General features: G+C 45.2%; 1 protein-coding gene across 1 annotated transcript in view; it reads right to left on the minus strand.

Moving 5' to 3' along the window:
- Positions 1–1,469: 1,469 nt before the first annotated feature.
- scfd2 (sec1 family domain containing 2) overlaps positions 1,470–21,045 on the minus strand; it is a 361,104-nt gene continuing 341,528 nt past the window's right edge. Inside the window, exon 9 of the mRNA XM_078547836.1 lies at positions 1,470–2,055. Within this exon, the coding sequence (XP_078403962.1) occupies positions 1,963–2,055 (93 nt within the window). The 3' untranslated portion in view covers positions 1,470–1,962. The remainder of the gene's footprint in view (positions 2,056–21,045) is intronic.

The raw sequence follows: 21,045 nt of genomic DNA on the forward strand, positions 1-21,045 counted from the left end.
AAATCCTGATTCCTGCACGCCACACTTGTCAAGACGTGTTCTGCATCAGCATGTTTTCCTGCTGACGTGGGTGGTAAATTTGACATGGGGGATGATTCTGGCAAGCAGGGCTTATAATTAGATGCAGATGTATTAAAGTGACATTTCTGACATGTGACTGTGGGAAACGTGGCCCGCCATTGACGGTGAAGTGAACGATCGCAAACTGATTTCACAATGGCGTGAAACCGATTTTTGGCCTCGCCATATTGTCTGCTCACACCCACCATGACACCTGACGCCAACGGTGACAGAAACCTCCAGCCATTGTATTACCATTAAAATGGAGGTAAAAGGTAAAATTGTCTCAGTAAATGGCTTTGCTTGAATTATAGTGAAAGAATCTTAGTAGTTAAGATTGTATAGTTTTTCAATTTGTTTTCTATAATAGCAACCAAACCCTGCACTGTGATGGGGATTTATGCCAAGAACTTACATTGGGCTGTCCTGTTTGGCTGCCGTAACTTTGGCGGACACGTCTGGTAGACGCATAAATGGAGTTTCCAAGCTAATGGAGGGAACTCCCCAAGAAATTTCCAACATTGGGTTTAAATCCTTTCCTGGAGTGATAGTGACCTTTTCTCAGGAGGTAATGAGTTTGACTCCCCCACGTTGGGGGAGAATTTCCTAACTGGTAGAAATGTGCAGTGGTGTAGAACAGTATGTTGCACATCCTCTGGTCAGAGGAAGATGCACAGAAGCCAGTGAAAATAGGGATTTGAATGAAACAATGTCTACAGCTGACCCCCAAAGGACATACCTATCAGATTTCATGTTCCCTAACTTCTACCTTACTTCAGGATGTTGAAATCCATCCAGTTCCTACACGTATTTTAATATTTGGCACAAAAAGCACCAATGTCAAGTTATTTATAGAAACAAAGGTCAACCACAACTAAATTTTTTAAAAATCCAGTAAAGTTGATGACATTAGATGTAATTGGAAATAAGTTCTTAATTCAAAACTGATTAATTCAAATGATCTGATTTTTTAGCACCAATTTCCTCTTATGTTGCTTAATTCAAAATCTTAATTCTAATGTTTTAATGCAAAAATTAGTTGAATGGGCAGAAGTTTTTGTCAATTTAAAGGAGTTTAAAATGATACAAAATCTAAAACGGACCTTGGAGAGAAAGAAGTGTAAGAAACAACCTTGGGGATCAACCTCACAAATGCCATTGCCTACTTAATTCAATGACACTGTACTGCATTGAACAATTTTGCGGGGGGCAGGGGGAAGAGTTAAATATGCTATTTTATATGTATGGTTTGGTGACTTCTACTTGTGTCTTTGCTCATGCTCTCTTAACAAGTTTGGAGTTTGAGAAGTTAAGGAGTTTTAATGGGAGAAAACAATTGAAAGGAAGATAACTGTGATCATCAATATGTTTCATTTCCTTGATGTGTGATTATAAAAGGTTGCCAATGCTTTCCAACATAATCACTGGAGGTTTATTAGGAAATAGTTTTCAGTTCAGTACAGGGAAATTCTGTACCAGTAGAATTACTGACATAATATAAACCAGTGTTATTTTTAGCGAACACATTTTCAGTGTTATCCACATGGCTGCACAGTTCAGTTCAATTCTTAAATAAATCAGCTTAAGGGGCATGCTTCCGTGGGCAAATTAGAAAAGTTGCACAGTTAGTGATATAGAAAAAACTGGGGGTGGGGGGGGGCAGCAAGGACAATCACATTAATGCTCTCCAAAAACATTGTGCTAGTTGTAGATTGAGTGGGCTTCAGTTTACAATCAGACACCAATAGGCACATTAACAGCCAGGCATTTAACCACCTCTTCCTCATATTTGTACTCTTTGGGCATTAGTTATCTGCTGTTCTCTTGAATGATGAGAAGTCATGGATTTCTGTCATTTACACCCAGGATAGTTCAAGTTTCTGGTCAGCAATAATGTAATTGTTACACTCCAATATCAGGATGCAGTCTGTCAGTTGCAAAGATGAGCTGAGTTACATCAAGTGGATTTAATAGTCTGGTAGCCAACACAATCACCTACAAATAAGAAGTAAAAAAAAAGTTAACACTGAATTTGGACACATATTTAGCAATTGATTAATTTAATGATTTCCTGAGTATGGCAATAAAAAAGAACAATTAGTTACCTTGCACATTTGAGACTCAAGTACATAATACCACTGATTAATGCTGACATTGATTGTGACTTAACTCTGTTCCTAGTCCCAAATTTGATCCTCGGATTGTGTTGAGTCAATTGAACTCAGTCTGACCAGTGGCAGGAATGCTACAAACTATCTAAAATACCCTTGGGTTAAGGATGGGAAAGTTGGTGAGGGTTTCTGCTCCCGATTGCTGTACAGGAAGTGAATATGTGTGAGGACAGGCCATGGCTAGCCTATCATGTTCATTGTCAATGTTCAAATTGGAGTAACACATATTTGTGTTGTTACAATCAGGTGAGAATGAATTGAATGGTTCCTGTCTGTTCCTCTCCTTGTTTGACCGCAAAAGGGTGTTTTTGAAAAGGATATGCTTACCAATTCAGTGAGTGTTTTAACTGTTTATGCGCTGTGATCATAAAGAACCAAAGATTTTCTTGAGTTTAACGAAGAAAGAGGTTAGCTTTATTATTCTTAAACCAATCTAAGTACACACACACACACACACACACACACAAACACAAATATTGATTACGGAGTAGGAAGGATAGATTAATCAAATTAGAGTCCAAAGAAATGAAAGGGATATCAATCTGTGGTTTGGTGACTCAGCTGGCTTCAAGCTGAATTAGGCGGAATTAGGGAGGGAGTTCCCTTGGGAGTCCTCAACATCGACTCTGGACCCCATGAAGTCTCATGGCATCAGATCAAACATTGGCAAGGAATCCTCCTGCTGATTACCATGTACCACCCTCCCTCAGCTGATGACTCAGTGCTCCTCCATGTTGGACACTATTTGGAGGAAGCACTGAGGATGGCAAGGACGCAGAATGTACTCTGGGTGGGGGGACTTCAATGTCCTTCACCAAGAGTGGCTTGGTAGCACCACTACTGACTGAGCTGGCCAAGTCCTAAATGACATAGCTGCGAAACTGGGTCTGTGGCAGGTAGTGAGGGAATCAACAAGAGGGAAAAACGTACTTGACCTCATCCTCACCAACCTGCCTGCAACAGATGCATCTGTCCATGATAGTATTGGTATGCGAGACCATTGCACAGGCGTTGTGGAGATGAAGTCTTGCCTTCACATTGAGTATACCCTCCATTGTGTTGTGTGGTACTACCACCGTGCTAAATGGGTTAGATTTCAAACAGATCTAGCAAGTCAAGACTGGGCATCCATGAGACGCTGTGAGCCATCATCAGCAGCAGAATTGTACTCGAACACAATCAGTAACCTCATGGCCTGGCATATCCCCCAGATCAACCCTGTTTCAATGGAGAGTGCAGGAGGGCATGCCAGGAGCAGCACCAGGCACACCTAAAAATGAGGTGTCAACCTGGTGAAGCTATAACACAAGACAACTTGTGTGCCAAACAGCATAAGCAGCAAATGATAGACATAGCTAAGCGATCCCACAATCAACGGATCAGATCTAAGCTCTGCAGTCATGCCAGATCCAGTCATGAATGGTAGAGGACAATTAAACAACTCACTGGAGGAGGAGGCTCCACAAATATCCCCATCCTCAATGATGGAGGAGCCCAGCACATTAGTGCAAAAGATAAGGCTGAAGCATTTGCTACAATCTTCAGCCAGAAGTGCCGAGCGGATAATCCATCTTGGCCTCCTCAGGAGATCCCCAGCATCACAGACACCAGTCTTCAGCCAATTTGATTCATTCCACATGATATCGAGAAACGGCTAAAGGCACTGGACATTGCAAAGGCTATGGGCCCTGACAATATTCTGGCAATAGTATTGAAGACTTAGAACCATAGAAAAGTTACAGCACGGAAGGAGGCCATTCGGCCCATCTTGTCCATGCCAGCCCGAGGACACCCAGGTGCCCTTTCTAATCCCACCTTCCTGCACCCGGCCCATAGCCCTGCAGCTTACAGCACTTAAGGTGCAGATCCAGGTACTTTTTTAAAAGAGTTTAGAGTTTCTGCCTCTACCACCAACTTGGGCAGTGAATTCCAGACACCCACTACCCTCTACATGAAAAAGTTCTTCCTCATGTCCCCCCTACACCTTCTGCCACTTGTCTTGAATCTATATCCCCTGGTTCTAGAATTCTCCACCAAGGGAAACAATTTTATCCTGTCCACTCTATCTAGTCCCCTCATAATTTTGTACACCTCAATCAAGTCACCTCTCAGCCTTCTTTGTTCTAAGGAAAATAACCCCAACCTATCCAGTCTCTCCTCGTAACTACACTTTTCTAACTCTGGCAACATTATTGTAAACCTCCTCTGCATTCTCTCCAGAGCTATTACGTCCTTCCTGTAATGTGGTGACCAGAACTGCACACAATACTCCAGTTGCGGCCTCACCAGTGTTTTATACAATTCCAACATTATATCCTTACTTTTATATTCTATACCTCTGCCAATGAAGGAGAGAATTCCATATGCCTTCTTTACAACCTTGTCTACTTGAACTGCTGCCTTCAAGGACCTGTGTATTTGTACGCCAAGATCTCTCACTTCATCTACCCCTCTGAGTATATTCCCATTTATTGTGTAATCCCTGTAACTGTTTGACCTCCCTAAATGTATGACCTCACACTTCTCTATATTAAAATCCATCTGCCACTTTACCGCCCACTCCACCAGCCCATCTATATCGTTTTAGAGATTATGGCTATCCTCTACACTTTCCACTACTCGGCCAATCTTTATGTCATCTGCAAATTCCCCAATCATGCCCCCCACATCCAAATCATTAATATATAACACAAACAGCAAGGGTCCCAACACCGAGCCCTGTGGAACACCACTTGAGACAACTTTCCATTCGCAAGGGCATCCATCAACCATTACCCTTTGTTCCTGTTACAAAGCCAACCTTTTATCCAGTTTGCCACATTACCCTGAATCCCATGGGCATTTACTTTCCTGACCAATCTGCCATGTGGAACCTTGTCAAATGCCTTGCTAAGATCCATGTACACAACGTCCACTGCACTACCTTCATCAACCATTCTTGTCACTTCCTCAAAGAATTCAATCAAATTTGTGAGGCAAGACCTTCCTTTAACACATCCATGCTGACCATCCCTGACTAGTCCATGCCTTTCCATGTGACAGTTAATCCTATCTCTCAGGATTGATTCTAGTAATTTGCTCACCACCGATATAAGACTAACTGGCCTATAATTGTTTGGCATTTCCTTTGATCCCTTTTTAAACAATGGAACTACGTTTGCATTTCTCCAGTCCTCTGGTACCTCCCCTCTATCTAGTGAAGATTGGAAAATCATCCTCAGAGCATCTGCTATCTCCTCCCTGACTTCCTTCAGCAGCCTCGGAAACAATCCATCTGGCCCTGGTGACTTATCAACTTTCAAGGATTTCAACCCTTCGAGTACTTCCTCTCTCTTTATGACTATCCCATCCAATATCTCAGTGTTCCCCCTGGACTACCATATCTACATCCTCCCTTTCCTTTGTAAACACGGAGACAAAATATTCATTCAAAACCCTTCCCACAGCCTCTGCATCTACACACAAGTTTCCATCTTCATCTCTGATAGGTCCCACTTTTTCCTTAACTAACCTTTTAGCATTAATGCATCGGTAAAACATCTTTTGGGTTATCTTTAACTTTACTTGCTAATCTTTTTTCATACCCTCTCTTTGATTTCCTTATTTCCTTTTTTACTTCGTCCCTGCACTTCCTATATTCGTCTAGGCATAGTGCTTAGTTCTTTGTGCCTATCGTTCGCTTTCTTTTTCTGTTTGATCTGCCCCTGTATTACTCTAGACAACCAGGGGGGGTCTAGATTTGGCAGTACCACTCTTATTTTTGTAGGGGACATGTCTACTTTGTACAATTAGGATCTCGCTTTTTAGTGCTTTCCACTGGTTTTCCACTGTTTTATCCTCCAGCAGTGCTGTCCAGTCCACCTCAGCCAAGTCCCTTCTCATTTCTGCAAAATTTGCCTTCCCCCAGTTCAAGACTTTTACTCCTGCCTTATCTCTGTCTTTTCCACGGTAATGCTAAATCTAACTGAATTGTGATCACTGTCCCCGATATGGTCGCCAACTGTCACTTCACCTACTTGCCCTTCTTCGCTCCCCAAGACTAGGTCTAGAATTGCATTGCTTCTCGTTGGATTTGTCACTAATTGGTTGAAAAAATTTTCCTGGACACACTGCATGAATTTTTCTCCCTCAGTGCCCCTTATATTGTTTGACTCCCAGTTGATATTAGGATAGTTGAAGTTTCCTACTATTATTGCCCTCTTGTTCTTACAAGCAGAAATTTGCCTACATATTTGTTCTTCTATCTCCCTTTCACTATTTGGGGGTCTGTAGTATACTCCCAGTAGTGTGACTGCCCCTTTTTTACTTCTAAGCTCAATCCATAAAGCCTTGTTTGTTGACCCATTTAGTATATCATCCCTTCTCACAACTGGAATTGATTCTTTAACCAGTAGTGCTACCCCCCTCCTTTTTTATCTCCTACTCTATCGTGTCTGAAGACTCTATAACCAGGGATATTAAGCTGCCAGTTTTGTCCCTCCTTTAGCCAGGTCTCCGTTAAAACAATGACGTTCTGCTGCCAAATGTCTACCTGTGCCCATAACTCATCTACCTTGTGTGTAATACTCCTTGCATTGAAGTATAAACAGTTTAACCCCGTCAATTTCCCTTGCTGAACAGTTTGTAAACTTTGCTTCTCCTGTAACTCCATGTCTATCACAACGTCCCTAGCTAATGTTCTACCTCCATTTTTCTGATCTGAATCTGACCTATCTGATCCTACTCCTGGGGTCCCATCCCCCTGCCACACTAGTTTAAATACTCCACAACAGAACTAGCAAAAGCCCCCGCAAGGACACTGGTCCCAGCTCTGCCTGGGTGCAGCCCGTCCAGTTTGTACCGGTCCCACCTTCCCCAGAACCGGTCCCAGTGCCTCAAGAATCTGAACCCCTCCCGGCCACACCATCTCTCCAGCCACGTGTTCAGTGGTCTATCCTCTTATTCCTGCTCTCGCTAGCACGTGGAACTGGGAGTAATCCTGAGATTACTACATTTGAGGTCCTGCATTTGAATTTATCTCCTAACTTCCTGTACTGAGCTTGCAGGTCCTCATCCCTTAGTTTACCTATGTCGTTGGTACCAATGTGTCCCACGACCACTGGCTGTTTACCTTCCCTCCCCAGAATGTCCTGCAGCCGCTCCGTGACATCCTGGACCCTGGCACCAGGGAGGCAACATACCATCCTTGATTCACGTTTGCGGCCACAGAAGTGTCTGTCTGTGCCCCTAACTATTGAATCCCCTATCACTATAGCCCTGCCACTTCTTTTCCTCCCACCCCTCTGAGCAGCAGAGCCACCCACGGTGCCGTGAACTTGGCTGTTGCTGCTTCCCCCTGAGAGGCCATCCCCCCCAACAGTATCCAAAGCGGTATATCTGTTAGAGAGGGGGATGACCACAGGGGACTCCTGCACTACCTTCCTGAGTCTTTTACTGTTCCTGATGGTCACCCATTCCCTTTCTGCCTGTGTAATCTTCACCTGCAGTGTGCCCGCCTCACTAAATGTGCTATCCACGACTTGCTCAGCATCGCAGATGCTCCACAATGAGTCCACCTGCAGCTCCAGCTCTGAAATCCGGTTAGCTAGAAGCTGCATTTGGACACACCTTCCACACACATGGTCACCAGGGACGCTGAAGGGTCCCTCATTTCCCACATCCTGCAGTAGGAGCATGTCACGAGACTGAGTTCTCCTGCCATGACGTCCCTCACGATTAAGCTAGTTACTCCCTTAAAAAATACGCAAGCTCGGGGCCTTATTTATGTTAGCTAGGAACCTTGTTTCTTGACTAATTATACTTGTACAGTACTACTCTATACTTTTTTTTAAGCTCCTGCCTCAATATTAAGCAATGAATTACTTTAATAGATTGAAAAAAAAACTCACCAGGATTTACTCACCAATCTTGTGCTCCAGAACTTGCCGTGCTCCTAGCCAAGCTGTTGCAGTACAACTAGAACACTGGCATCTACCCGGCTATGTGGAAAATTGCCCAGGTATGTCCAGTACACAAAAAGTAGGACAAATCCAATCTGGCCAATTACCATCCCCATCAGTCTACTCTCCATCATCAGTAAAGTAATGGAAGGGGTCATCAACAGTGCTATCAAGCGGCACTTGCTTAGCAATAACCTGCTCATTGATGACCAGTTTGGGTTCCGCCAGGGCACTCAGCTCTTGACTTCATTACAGCCTTGGTTCTAACATGGACAAAAGAGCTGAACTCCCGCGCTGAGGTGAGAGTGACTGCCCTTGACATCAAGGCTGCATTTGACTGAGTGTGGCATCAAGGAGCTCTAGCAAAATTGGAGTCAATGGGAATCAGGGGGAAAACTCTCCATTGGTTGGGGTCATATTTAGCACAAAGGAAGATGGTTGTGGTTGTTGGAGGTCAGTCATCTCAGCTCCAGGACATCACTGCAGGAGTTCCTCATGGTAGTGTCCTAGGCCCAACCATCTTCAACTGTTTCATCAATGACCTTCCTTCCATCATAAGGTCAGAGTGGGGATTTTTGCTGATGATTGCACAATGTTCAGCACCATTCGTGACTCCCCAGATACTGAAGCAGTCCATGTCCAAATGCAGCAAGACCTGGACAATATCTAGGCTTGGGCTGACAAGTGGAAAGTAACATTCGTGCCACACAAGTGCCAGGCAATGATCATGTCCAACCATCACCCCATGACATTCAATGACATTACCATCACTGAATCTCCCACTATCAACATCCTGGGGGTTACTATTGACCAGAAACTGAACTGGACTAGTCATATAAATACTGTGGCTACAAGAGCAGGTCAGAGGCTAGGAATCCTGCGGCGAGTAACTCACCTCCTGACTCCCCAAAGCCTGTTTACCATCTGCAAGGCACAAGTCAGGAGTGTGATGGAATATTCCCCACTTGCCTGGACGATTGCAGCTCCCACAACACTCAAGAAGCTTGACACGATGCAGGACAAAGCAGCCTGCTTGATTGGCATGCCATTCACAAACATTCACTCCCTCCACCACTGACACACAATAGCATCAGTGTGTACCAACTACAAAATGCACTGCAGGAATTCACCAAGGCTCATTCAAATCAAATCTGAATCCAGGAACATTTCATTATAAGGTTGTAATAAAACAAATCTTACACACACATTCATCTTCAAACATTCACTTATCAATCTCATACTGTTACAGCTTTGCTCTGTTTAAGTTCGACTCTTCTTGTCACCATCTTTGGATGAGGCACAATTATAATTAAATGTCTTTTGGTACTGAGGGTCTGGCTTAAGGAAGGCGTAGTTTCAAAACTTGGTGCCTTCTGACCTTTGCCTTCTAAATCCCTGTTAGGTGTCATCAAGGTGGTCTGTGTGTTTGCTAGCATCTTGCGGTAATGCCCTGGCTATGCTATTGTCAACAGATACAAGGTCTTTGGTGGGCTTTGGATTTAATGTGAGATCAAGTTCAATTCTGGGGTCTTGAAACAAATCACATTTCACAGATTGCTGAGATCAAAGGTTTACACTATGCAAATTCCTGTTACTGCACGGCTATATACCTGTGGATTAGGTTGTGGAAGGCTCAGTGATGCAAATCGGGCAGCCGTCTTTGTTCTGAGCTCAAGTCATACTTTTAGTCTGTGTTTTAAAAAGTCTGTGTTTTAAAAGTTCAGTTCAGTTTTCCAGCCATTGGATTAAAAATTATTATTTGGCATAAAGCATGTTTTTGTTAAAGTGTCAGTTCCTATTGCAGAGAGAGAACATACCTTCATGAGGAGGAAAAAGGGAAAGAATATCCCAGTTCCTTAAAATTAATTTCAAGGTATTAGGTATTAGGTATTGGTGTTATTACAGAGATTTTTAAGTAACCTGACTGAAAACATCCCTTGGAGATAAAGTTGGTATGCTCCATCTGAACCTGTCATTTGTTCAGCAGCCGAACAATCAGTCTCAAATGGGTAACACGCTGCAACACTGACTGCTCTGCATAGCCAAAAATTGTCTTCTGCCTCTCATCAGCTCACCATCTATTACAAGTCTTTCGGTGAGTCTCAAGACAGGTAACGTGATTTCATTAATGCTCTCCTCTTGTTGTAAACATGTATCTTGGCTAGTGATCTCTGATGGAGCTGCCTGCTTCAATGCAAAATTGGGAGGCCCAATTGTTATAGAGAAAATTTGGAGGATGATCTCCCTACATTCAATGCAGCAGGAGGCATAAACCTGTTGGCAGACTCATATTCGAGACTAGAGTAAACTCCCTGTCTAAAGCAATAACTATCACCTTAAAATCTCTTTTCCTAGAGGTTTGCATGGTTTTTTGGAATATTTTGAATAAATTATACACATTTTAACTTGTATTAAAAGAATATCAGAATGCATATTAGATTAGTGTAAATCAGCAAGATTGCCAGGTTTATTTATTTTTCCCAGTTTTCTTTGCTTCCTTGCTGGACACAATTTCACAGATACTGGGAATTCACATTCTGTCATTCTTCATGTGTGAACCCTGACAGTATATTAATTGGCTATTTGACTGTCAGGGCATCATAGGCGGGCTGTCCTCACAGGCTTACAGAGATCACTGGAAAGTGATCAGGAATGGGAACCTGGATGACAGTGTCCCTGGACTGAGAAGGAGACAGAGGTTAATTGGAGGCCCTCTATTATTACTCCAGCTGAGATCAGCGCCAACAGCTGATTGAATCAGGGGCCTTTCAGTCTGCATGTCTACCTTTACGGAGTGACCAGATTTGCATTTCATATATACCAATGTTCTGTGGTTTTATAAAAACACTATGGAAAGGCACAGCTTGATAGACCAGCGCATGTATCAGGATTAAAAATGGTTTACAAATACCCAACTTAAGTTCAACAATAAATGGCATTGTATATTAAAGAAGCTTTTCTATCTGGTAAAATTACTTGCAAACCTCTTCAGCAGTTTTGTGAACAAAGCTGTGCTCAGTCTGATCCAGGACACAACAAATTTATTGTGCAAATAATCACATCTCCCTTCACCAGTTTTAAAACACTTAGCAGAATCTGGTATAAACCCTTAAAAAGACTTATATATGCAGAGCTGCAGACACAGTTTCTGCTGGAATGACAATTGGCCCCAGCTGCCAACATGCTTTTAGCTATTGAGAGTATGTTGTTCCTGCTATTTCCCACCCCCTAGACACAGATAAAAAGTAAACCATGAGTGTTGGAATGCTGGAAATTTGAAAAAATCTGAAATAATGCAATTCACAGCAGGTAGATCAGCATTTAAAAGAGAAAGGCATGTTAACATTGTTCATGTTTTATAGTGTGTCATGGACAGATTTTATGAGTTTTCTTACTGCCTATGATCAATGGGCCGAATTTTACCCTTGGCGTGCAGGATTGGCGGGGGCTGCCCACGATCGGCAGCACTCCGCAATTTTACGCGGGCAGGCCAATTAAGGCCCGTCCAACGTGATATGCGCCTGGGAATGAGCACAAAGGGGTGGGTGGATGTCCAATGGCAACCCGGCGGCCGATTCAAATGCGGCCTTGGTAGCCTCTGGAAAGCTGCCACCAAAGGACGTGGAAATGTTGCCAATGGAAACTGTAGTGAGTGGACACGGCAGGCGGGAGGGCAGGCCGGCGGGGCAGTTGGCCCCGTGTTCTTCAGACGAGTGCCTCGCAGCCCTCCTGGAGGAGGTGGCAGTGAGGAGAGAAACCCTTGTCCCCTGGGACAGAAGGAGTAAGCCCCCCATTTCACCAAAAAGGCCTGGGAAGAGGTGGCATCCAGGGTCAGCAGCCACGACGTGATGAGGCGCACATGGGTCCAGTGCCGGAAGCACTTCAACAATCCGTTGCAATCCGGAAGGGTGGGTAATGTGTTAGCATGGGTCACTTTGCAGAACAGTTAAGAGCTTCACATCCCCCTGTGGATCTCAGAGGTGTTAAAGTGTGAGTGGCAAACGTCAATGAGGCAGGAGCTGGCCCAGGGGGTGAGCCCTGGCTGCATGGACTGACTGCCTTGCAGCTCCAGGGTCACGAATCGGCTGAGCCCTGCGAGGTGCTCCTCAGATGGGATTGGTCAGGCTGCAGTGGCGCTGCAGGTAGAGAACGGACTAATCAATGCTCCTCTATCCTTTCAGGAGAAAACAGCCCATCACAATGCTGAGAAGTCATGGACTGGCGGGGGACACCCACACCTCCTCATCCCCACGCGATATGAGCAGGAGGCTTTGGAGCTGCAGAGACGACATGCACCTCGGTCTAGCGGCTGCGGTGAGGGTGGGGTGCCAGAGGAAGGTAAGAGTGCAGTGCACTGAGGTGAGAATGTTACTTATTGCCACCATTCCAGTGTTGTCTCTATTTTGATGTGAGCCTGGAACCTGGAATCCCCATTGATAATCGAAAGACGAGGGCACCATGATGGTGCCAGGCATGCACAGTGACAGTCTAATGACTTAAACTAATGACATGTCCTTCTTCCCCCTTTTAGGCTCACAGCAGCCGTTCGTTATGAGGAGCCTGAAGGTCCATCCCTGACGCCCGAGGACCAGCATGCTCACCAGGTGCCTACGTCACAGCCTCTCTGTCAAGCAGGCACCAGCGCAGATACCAGCACCTCGATGGGCACAACATCACCGTGTAGTCTATCGGTACACATTGGTGAGGGCACTTCACACTCGCTTGAGGTGTAGGCGGAGGCAGAGCGTGCCCAGGACGGTGGCAGTCGGAGGACTGCTGGGGGCCATGATAATGCTCAGTCGATGGCTGATGATGTGCCTCTGGAGTCGTCCATGAGGCAGCAGATGCTGGATGCCCAGCAGGGTGTGCAGGAGGATCTGACGGAGATACATGAGGGAATGCGTGCCATGGCCTCCACTGTGGGGTCCTTGTGGAGCATAAGCACTGCATTGACCCTCGTGGCTGAGCACAATGCCTCCTCCATGGAGAGAGTGGCAACTCTGATGGAGAGGCTGCACCAGGGACTCAATCAGGGCTTCCTGAGGATGCGCTTGGACCTGCAAGCCCTCACACCGGCAATGACCTCAGCTGGTCAGTGCCAGCGATGGAGATGGATTGGATACCCAGTATCCCAACTAGGTGCCCATCCATCAATGGTGAGCAGGAAGGTCCAAATTGACCTGACGTTGGTGCACGAGCTGCCTGTTGTCTCTGCAGGCTCCTCTCAGGGTGCTCCGGATGATGGCAGCAGCTCCTCCGCCCCTCTGCCAGTGACAGTGGCAACGGATGAGGCTGCGGCGACTGGGGAGATGCCAGCCCTGGCCGCTCCCTCCCAGGTGGGACCAGCACAGGCTCCACGGACCAGAGGACGCCCTCCAAGGTCATTAAGGCCAACACGACAGCAGAGTGAGCAGTCTGCCTCCAATGCCAGCGAGGGGGGAGGATCAAGACATAGCACCTGCAAACAAAAACTCAAAGCACCTTAAGCACAACACAGCCTTATCACGGGTGATATTTGGTTCCCCCATTTTTCTTTTCTTTTTCTAATGGTGTGATGGAAAACACAGGTTCATGTTAATTTTCCAATGCTTCACATTCACAAGTAAATGATATGTTATTTTGTACCATTGGCCTCTGTATGCTTCATTTGTTCTGTAGGTGCAGGGTAGGCTATGATGTTATGAGGGGCTATGAGGCACATAGTTTATGTTGTTGACCAAGGAACTGGTCCTGTCAGGGATCGAATATGGAGCCTGCAGCCCTGGCATGTGGCGGTGGTTCTTATTTGGCAGCCTAGCTGAAGGAGCATTGGATCAAAGCGTCCTGGGTGATCCTGCATCCCTGTGGGTTACCCAGGTCTGCTTCCCCTCAGTGTTCTCCTCACTGTGCTCGTCCTCGGACTCACTACTGGACTCATCATCTATTGCAGCTGCATCAAGATCTTCTTCCTCCAGTGGGTCCCCCTTTTCCAGCGCCAGATTATGGAGAGCGCAGCATGCAACCACTATCAGTGACACACAATCTGGGGGGTATTGCAGTGCGCTTCTGGAAGGTCCAGGCGTTGGAAGTGCATCTTGAGCAGACCGATGGTTCTCCCTACTACCGCCCTTGTGGATACGTGGATCCTATTGTACCACTGCTCGGCCTCTGTTCTTGGATGGTGGAGAGACGCCATGAGTCACCTTTTGAGGGGATAGCCCTTGTCACCCAACAGTCATCCATCCAGTCGAGCTAGAGCACTGAAGAGCCACGGCACCTGGGAGTGTCTCAGGATGTAGGCATCATGGGAGCTGCCTGGGTACCTTGCACAGACTTGCAGAATCTGCATTTTGTGATCACACACTTTCTGCACATTCATGGAGTGGAAGCCCTTCCTGTTGACGAAGGCACCGGGCTCACTCGTTGGCGCCTTGATGGCCACATGTGTGCAGTCGATTGCACCCTGGATGCGGGGGAACCCAGCAATCACTGCAAAGCCTCTGGCTCACTCTGTCTGGCTGGCCTCGTCCATACGGTAGTGAATGAAAGTCAATACCCGCCTGAACAGAGTGTCTGTCACCAGCTTGACGCAACTGCGGACAGCTGATTGGGACACTCCGCAAAGATCACCCACCGACCCCTGGAAAGAGCCAGAGGCATACAATTTGAGGGCCACCGTGACCTTCAACGCCGCTGGCATGGGGTGTCCACCCACACAGCTGGAGCTGATCTCAGGGCTGATCCTCTGACAAATGGAGGTCACTGTCTCCCTTTAGAGATGGAGCCTCCTTTGGCATTGCATCTCAGACATATTGAGGTAGCTGCATCACCACAAGTAAACCCTGGCAGCAGAATATTGGCATCTTCTGTGGCCCCTTCCACCTTGGGCTTCCTGCTGGCCCTGTTCCCCTTGTGCCTGTACCTGTCCTCCCATAGGTCGCTCCCCTGGAAGCTGCATTGGGATACCTGGCATCCTCCCCCTTCTGACCCTCTCTTCCTCCTCAGAGGAGGTGCCTCCAGCAGAGACCACAATCCCCATTACCAGGGTAAGGGAAGGCTGTCTGGTACCTGGAAGGCCCCATGCGGTGTGAATCCTCCCAGGGCCTGGAAAGCAACAATTGAGTCCTGAACTGAAGCCTCTAAAATATCTGAATGCAGTTCTGAAGTGAAATGAAGCTGTCCTGTTCACAGAAACAACCAGCAGCAAGTGATATCCTGCACTCCTTACTAATTGCTTTGTCAAGGCCACTGACCCCTCTTATTCCGCCCGTGGATGAGGATTTGCAAACATGTGGCCTGCCTGCCTGCCCATTTTGCCCGTGCAACGGCCTAAATATCACACGGGCTACGTAAAGCCAGAGCCAATTGGTGTCTCAAGGGCCTTAACTGGCAACTTAATTAATAGCGGGCATGCCTCAGTCTACATCACACGCCCACCTAACGAAATATTGCGCAGAGTGCGTATTGATGTTGGTATGCTCGGCCAACGTCAACACGCTTTATTTAACGCTTGAGCGGGTCATGTGTGTGCCCACCCACCAAACTAAAAATTCTTCCCAATGTGTTTTGTATGTGAGGAGTGCATGTTTTTTTACCCTTAGAGTGTTTATCCCAACTTAAATACTTCCAGCAGCAAGTGTTTGGGAATTTAAAATTAAGGAAGGTTATTTATTATCACATATTTGCCATGGAAGTTTAAAACACGACGTCTCACTCGCTCAATGCACCCACACAAAGATTACATACAGCTGAGGGAAAAACAATGCAATTACAATGTATGATTGTCTCAGTCTTTCGTGGCAGGCCTCTAGTTTCTCAGATTAATTGATGCTTTAGTTGAAGTGAAGGTCTTGTGCTGCAGAGGATTTTCAGTAAGCTGCAAAGCCTCTTGCAGTCGATTTTCCAGGAGGTTGGTTCTCAAAGAGAACTTGAAGTTGGAACAGGTGGTGGAGAGTCCTTTTCCCACCTTCAGGGTATGGTTGTTTACTACCTTAACTGTTTAACTAATGTGCAGCTGGTTTGATGGATCCCTGGTGGAATCTGATGGATTTCGTTCCAGAACAGCTTCTTGCCTTTGTAAAAGTAGGCAATAAACATGGCTCACTTACCATGTTACCTGTTACATGTCTTAAGTCCTTTTCCAAATAAGGTGTATGTCTGGATGGATTATACATCCTGTGTGATGATTTTCACACCTTGAGAGTTTGAGGCAGCCAGTATTTCTGCATTTGAATAACCCATTCAGTTTGAAATTACTGTTTGAGTCAGATTCAGGAAAAGGTATCAAGTCAATATGAGTCTGGAAAATTACTTTTGTTCCCTCTTGAGACAGGGGAGTGTTTCAATTTATAAGAGAAGTCAGGTGATCCTCAGGCAGCCATCTTTTTGTAGCCTTTTGTGGCTTTTAAAATATAAAATATTGATGGAAAGTTCGATATATACTGGAACAAGACACAAGAATTTGACAATTGAGCTTTCATTAAGGTCACATCTGAAATGTTAACATGACTTTCCCTTCGGATGGTGATCAAGCTGCTGTGCATTTCCAGCATTTTGCATTTTTCCAGCAATTGCCTGATCTAAAGTTCCCCAACCAGGCCCCTTTAACAGAAATGAGAAAACCACTTGGGTCCATTCTAAAAGCATTATTTTCTGGGGAGGAGCAAACTGGAATGCCTTTGGTTTGCTGATGAACTGTGCAGCCAGTTACACATCTTTGCAAGGAAAAATGCACAATGCACTCACAGTTAGATATTTTATCAGTGCAGTATGCGAAACACTCTGTAAATTAGGCCAAGCTAGCGACTGACAATTTTTTACAATGTAAGTTTTGATTCTGTCTCTTTAAACTTAGTCACTGTGATTAGGGAGTTTAACACCCAGTTAAAGCCTTGCACCAAGTCTAACCTGATACAGTGTCTGAGATATTTCTCATACTCTATGACATTACACTGTGCAAGTGTGTCAGAAACCCCGTATATATGCACAAACTAGAAACAAGATATACTTTCATAGGGTAGAGGAATGCAGAGAAGTTCCAAGAGACTAATCCTTAGCATCAGATGGCTGAGAAATGAGGAACTACATGAGTCTTTGTCTTTTTAGTCTTGAAAGAAGGGGACTGAAATTTGATGTATTGATGTATTACATGTCAGTTAATCACATAGAAAAAAGTTCCAGAAAATTACTTTAATTTTTGAGTGTAGGACAAAGGATCACACAGAATGATCAACACATGGAATAGACTTCAGATAGAAAACTATGGAGATGAAAAACCTAGAATTATTTAAGAAGTGACCCTCCAACACTTTTTCAAGGACAATTAGGGTTGGGCAATAAATGCTGGCCTAGCCAGTGACATACATATCCCGTGAAAGAATAAAAAGAATTGGATGTTCTGATGGGGAGTTGTTGGGTCTTTCTAGGTGGATGAATGAGGATGGGCCAAATGGTCTCCTGATCTGTGTTCATTTTGTGCTCTCGTCATTTCATTGTACATATTGAAGGTTTTGCTTCGTATTTGGGTTTTGTCTCATCACACCATAGCCTTCACAGTTCACTTTGGTGAACTAAAACATCAGAAAATTGAGCTTAACTTAATTGGAATCCTTACTACTCCAGCAAGCTGACCATAGCACTGTGGTGCAGGGAGCCATCCAAGTGGGGGTAGTAAAAAGGAATGTAGCTGTAGTAGGGGACAGTATAGTTAGGGGGATATATACTGTTCTCTGCAGTCGAGAGCAAGTCTTGAATGCTTTGTTGCCTGCCCAGTGCCAAGGTTAAGGGCATCTCCCCCAGGCTGGAGAGGAACCTGGAGTGGGAGTGGAAGGATCCAGTTGTTGTGATGCACGTGGGTACCAATGACATGGGTAGGACTAAGGAAGAGGTTCTGCTGAGTGAGTGTGAGCAGTTAAGGGCTAAATTAAAAAAGTAGAGCCACAAAGGTAATCATTTCTGGATTACTACCTAAGCCACAAGCAAATTGGCATAGGGTAAATAAGATAAGAGTTGAATGTGTGGCTCAAAGGCTGATGAGGGACAAACGAGTTTCAATTCATGGGGCATTAGTAGAGTACTGAGGAAAGAAGGAGTTGTACCATTGGGATGGTCTTCAGCTGAACTGTGCTGGGACCAGTGTCCTGGTGAGTTTTATAACTAGATCTGTAGCACAGGCTTGAAGCTAAATAGCAGGCGGGTGTGGGGGTGGGGTACTGGAGATTTAAAAAGTTGAAGAGAAAGGACAAGGCAATAGTGCAGATAGCGATGCGAGAAGTGGTAAACAGAGTGTGATAGGAAGGGACGGAGCGTAAAAATGTAAGAATGTACCAGCAAATATGGTCAAAGTAGATAAAAATGTCTTTAAACTAATAGAGGGGGAGGAAGGCTCGGGTGAAGGGAGATTTAGAAATCCAAAGATAGAAATTGAGGCAACAGAAGGGTAAAGACAGTGGGACAGGAAGGGACATAGAGTTTGATGGTAATAGTGCATCAGAGAGTAAGGCCAATGCAGGGAATAGTAATAAAAATAATTGATGTCACTTTATCTGAATGTGTGGAGTATCTGCAATAAAATAGATGAACTAGGGGTACAAATAGAGATAAATGGTTTAGATCTAATTGCCATTAGAGATTTGATTACCAGGTGATCAAATTTGGGAAATAAAATACTCCAGGGTACACAACATTTTGAAAAGGCAGGCAAAACAGAAAAGGAGATTGGGACAGCCCTGATAATGAAGAATGACGTAAGAGCATTAATGAGAAAGGATCTTGGCTCAGAAAATCAGCAAGTAGAATCAGGATTGATGGAGGTTAGAAATAGCAAAAGTCAGAAAACACTAGTGGGAGTCATTTATGGGCCCCAGACGAGCATTTAACAAGAAATTATTGGAGCTTGTAACAAAGGCAATGTAATAGTTGTGGGGATGTTAATCTTCATATAGATTGGACCAATCAAATTGGGAAAGGCGGTCTGGAAACTGAGTTTGTAGAATGCTTTTGTGACAGTTTCCTGGAGCAATATGTTGTGGAGCTAACTAGGGATAAAGCTACTTTAGATCTACTAGTGTGCAAAGAGGTAGAGGTAACTAATAGTTTAAATATCCAGCCCTTATATCAGATTACTTCTGGGTGACTAAGGCTACATTTATACTGGTGTGGCTTCAATATGGACTTTGGAAGACTAACATCCGTGAGCGTGGACACCCCTTTGTCCTTATGTCCATGACATCTTTGTCAATCTCTCCTTTGCCCCCACCTATCGCTGGCCTTCTATCCAGCTTCACCTGCTCCGCCCTCCTTAAACAGTATAAATTTCATTACATTTTTACTTCTCTTTAGCTCTGAAGAAGAGTCATACAGACTTGAAACGTTAACTCTGTTTTTCTCTCCACAGATGCTGTTAGACCTGCTAAGTTTTTCCAGAATTTTCTGTTTTTGTTTCAGATTTCCAGCATCCTCAGTATTTTGCTTTTATCCATGAGCTGGTTCTGGGAATTATTAAACTGGTTCCCTCATCCTGTTATTCTTATTTCCTTTTACTTCATTTTAAGTGTCCATTCATTTCCTTCTCTGTAAACTATGCAAACATGCGAGTGGTGCTATTTGCTGACGTTACAACAAAAACATATACTAATATAGCGCATTTAATGTAATAAAATGTCCCAAGGTGCTTAAGAGGAGTGTTATAAAACAAAATTAGATGCTGAGCCACATGAGAAGATATTAGGGCAGATGACCAAAAGCTTGGTCAAAGAGGTGGATATTAAGGAGCATCTTACTGGAAGAAAGAGAGAGAAAGAGTTGGAGAGGTTGAGAGAGGAAATTCCAGAGCTTAGGGTCTTGGCTACCAGTGGCGGAAAAGTCATCACGGTCCGACATTCTGAGGATCAGCAAATCCTTTTATGCCGGTCTGTATGACGTGAAGCCCACGGACAGCACGGCCTCCCAGTCCTTCCTGTCCTCTATCACGGAGGTCTTAGACCACAGTACGCGGGAGAGCCTAGACAAACCGCTAACTCCTGACGAACTGACTAAGGCCCTCGAGTCCTTCGAGAAGAGTAAAACCCCCGGAAGCGACGGCCTGCCGGCGGAGTTGTATTCGGCTCTGTGGGACTTGATCGGCCCAGACCTGCTAGAAGTGTACGAGAGTATGCTCCTGGCCGGCAGCATGTCAGAATCCATGAGGAAAGGCATCATCACCCTCATCTACAAGCACAAGGGGGAAAGGGAGGAAATTAGAAATTGGCGACCCATTTCACTGTTGAATGTGGACTATAAGATTCTGTCCAAGGTCATCGCCAACCGGGTCAAATCCGCTCTGGAATTGGTGATTCACCCTGACCAGACCTGCTCTGTGCCAGGCAGGAAGATCTCTGACAGCCTGGCGCTGCTCAGGGATACGATTGCCTATGTACAGGACAGGGGTGTGGATACCTGCCTCATCAGCTTGGATCAGGAGAAGGCCTTTGACAGAATATCGCACACCTACATGGGGGATGTGCTCTCCAAAATGGGCTTTGGGGAGGGAATTCGAAATTGGATCCAACTGCTCTACACTAACATCAGTAGCGCAGTCTCAATCAATGGGTGGGAAACAGATAGCTTTCCGATTAAATCTGGAGTCAGGCAGGGCTGTCCTCTCTCGCCTGTCCTTTTCGTGTGCTGCATAGAACCCTTTGCCGAGTCCATCAGGAAGGATCCGGGCATAAGAGGAGTGACGATCCCAGGCAGTGGAGGCACTCAGGTAAAAGCCTCCCTGTACATGGACGACGTCGCCGTTTTCTGCTCGGATCCGCTGTCGGTGCGCAGACTGATGCACGTCTGCGACCAGTTCGAACTGGCCTCGGGAGCCAAGGTAAATCGTGGGAAGAGCGAGGCCACGTTCTTTGGGAACT

Source organism: Cetorhinus maximus, chromosome 1 (assembly GCF_964194155.1).
Source record: "Cetorhinus maximus chromosome 1, sCetMax3.hap1.1, whole genome shotgun sequence".
In the NCBI taxonomy this organism is placed as follows: Eukaryota; Metazoa; Chordata; class Chondrichthyes; order Lamniformes; family Cetorhinidae; genus Cetorhinus; species Cetorhinus maximus.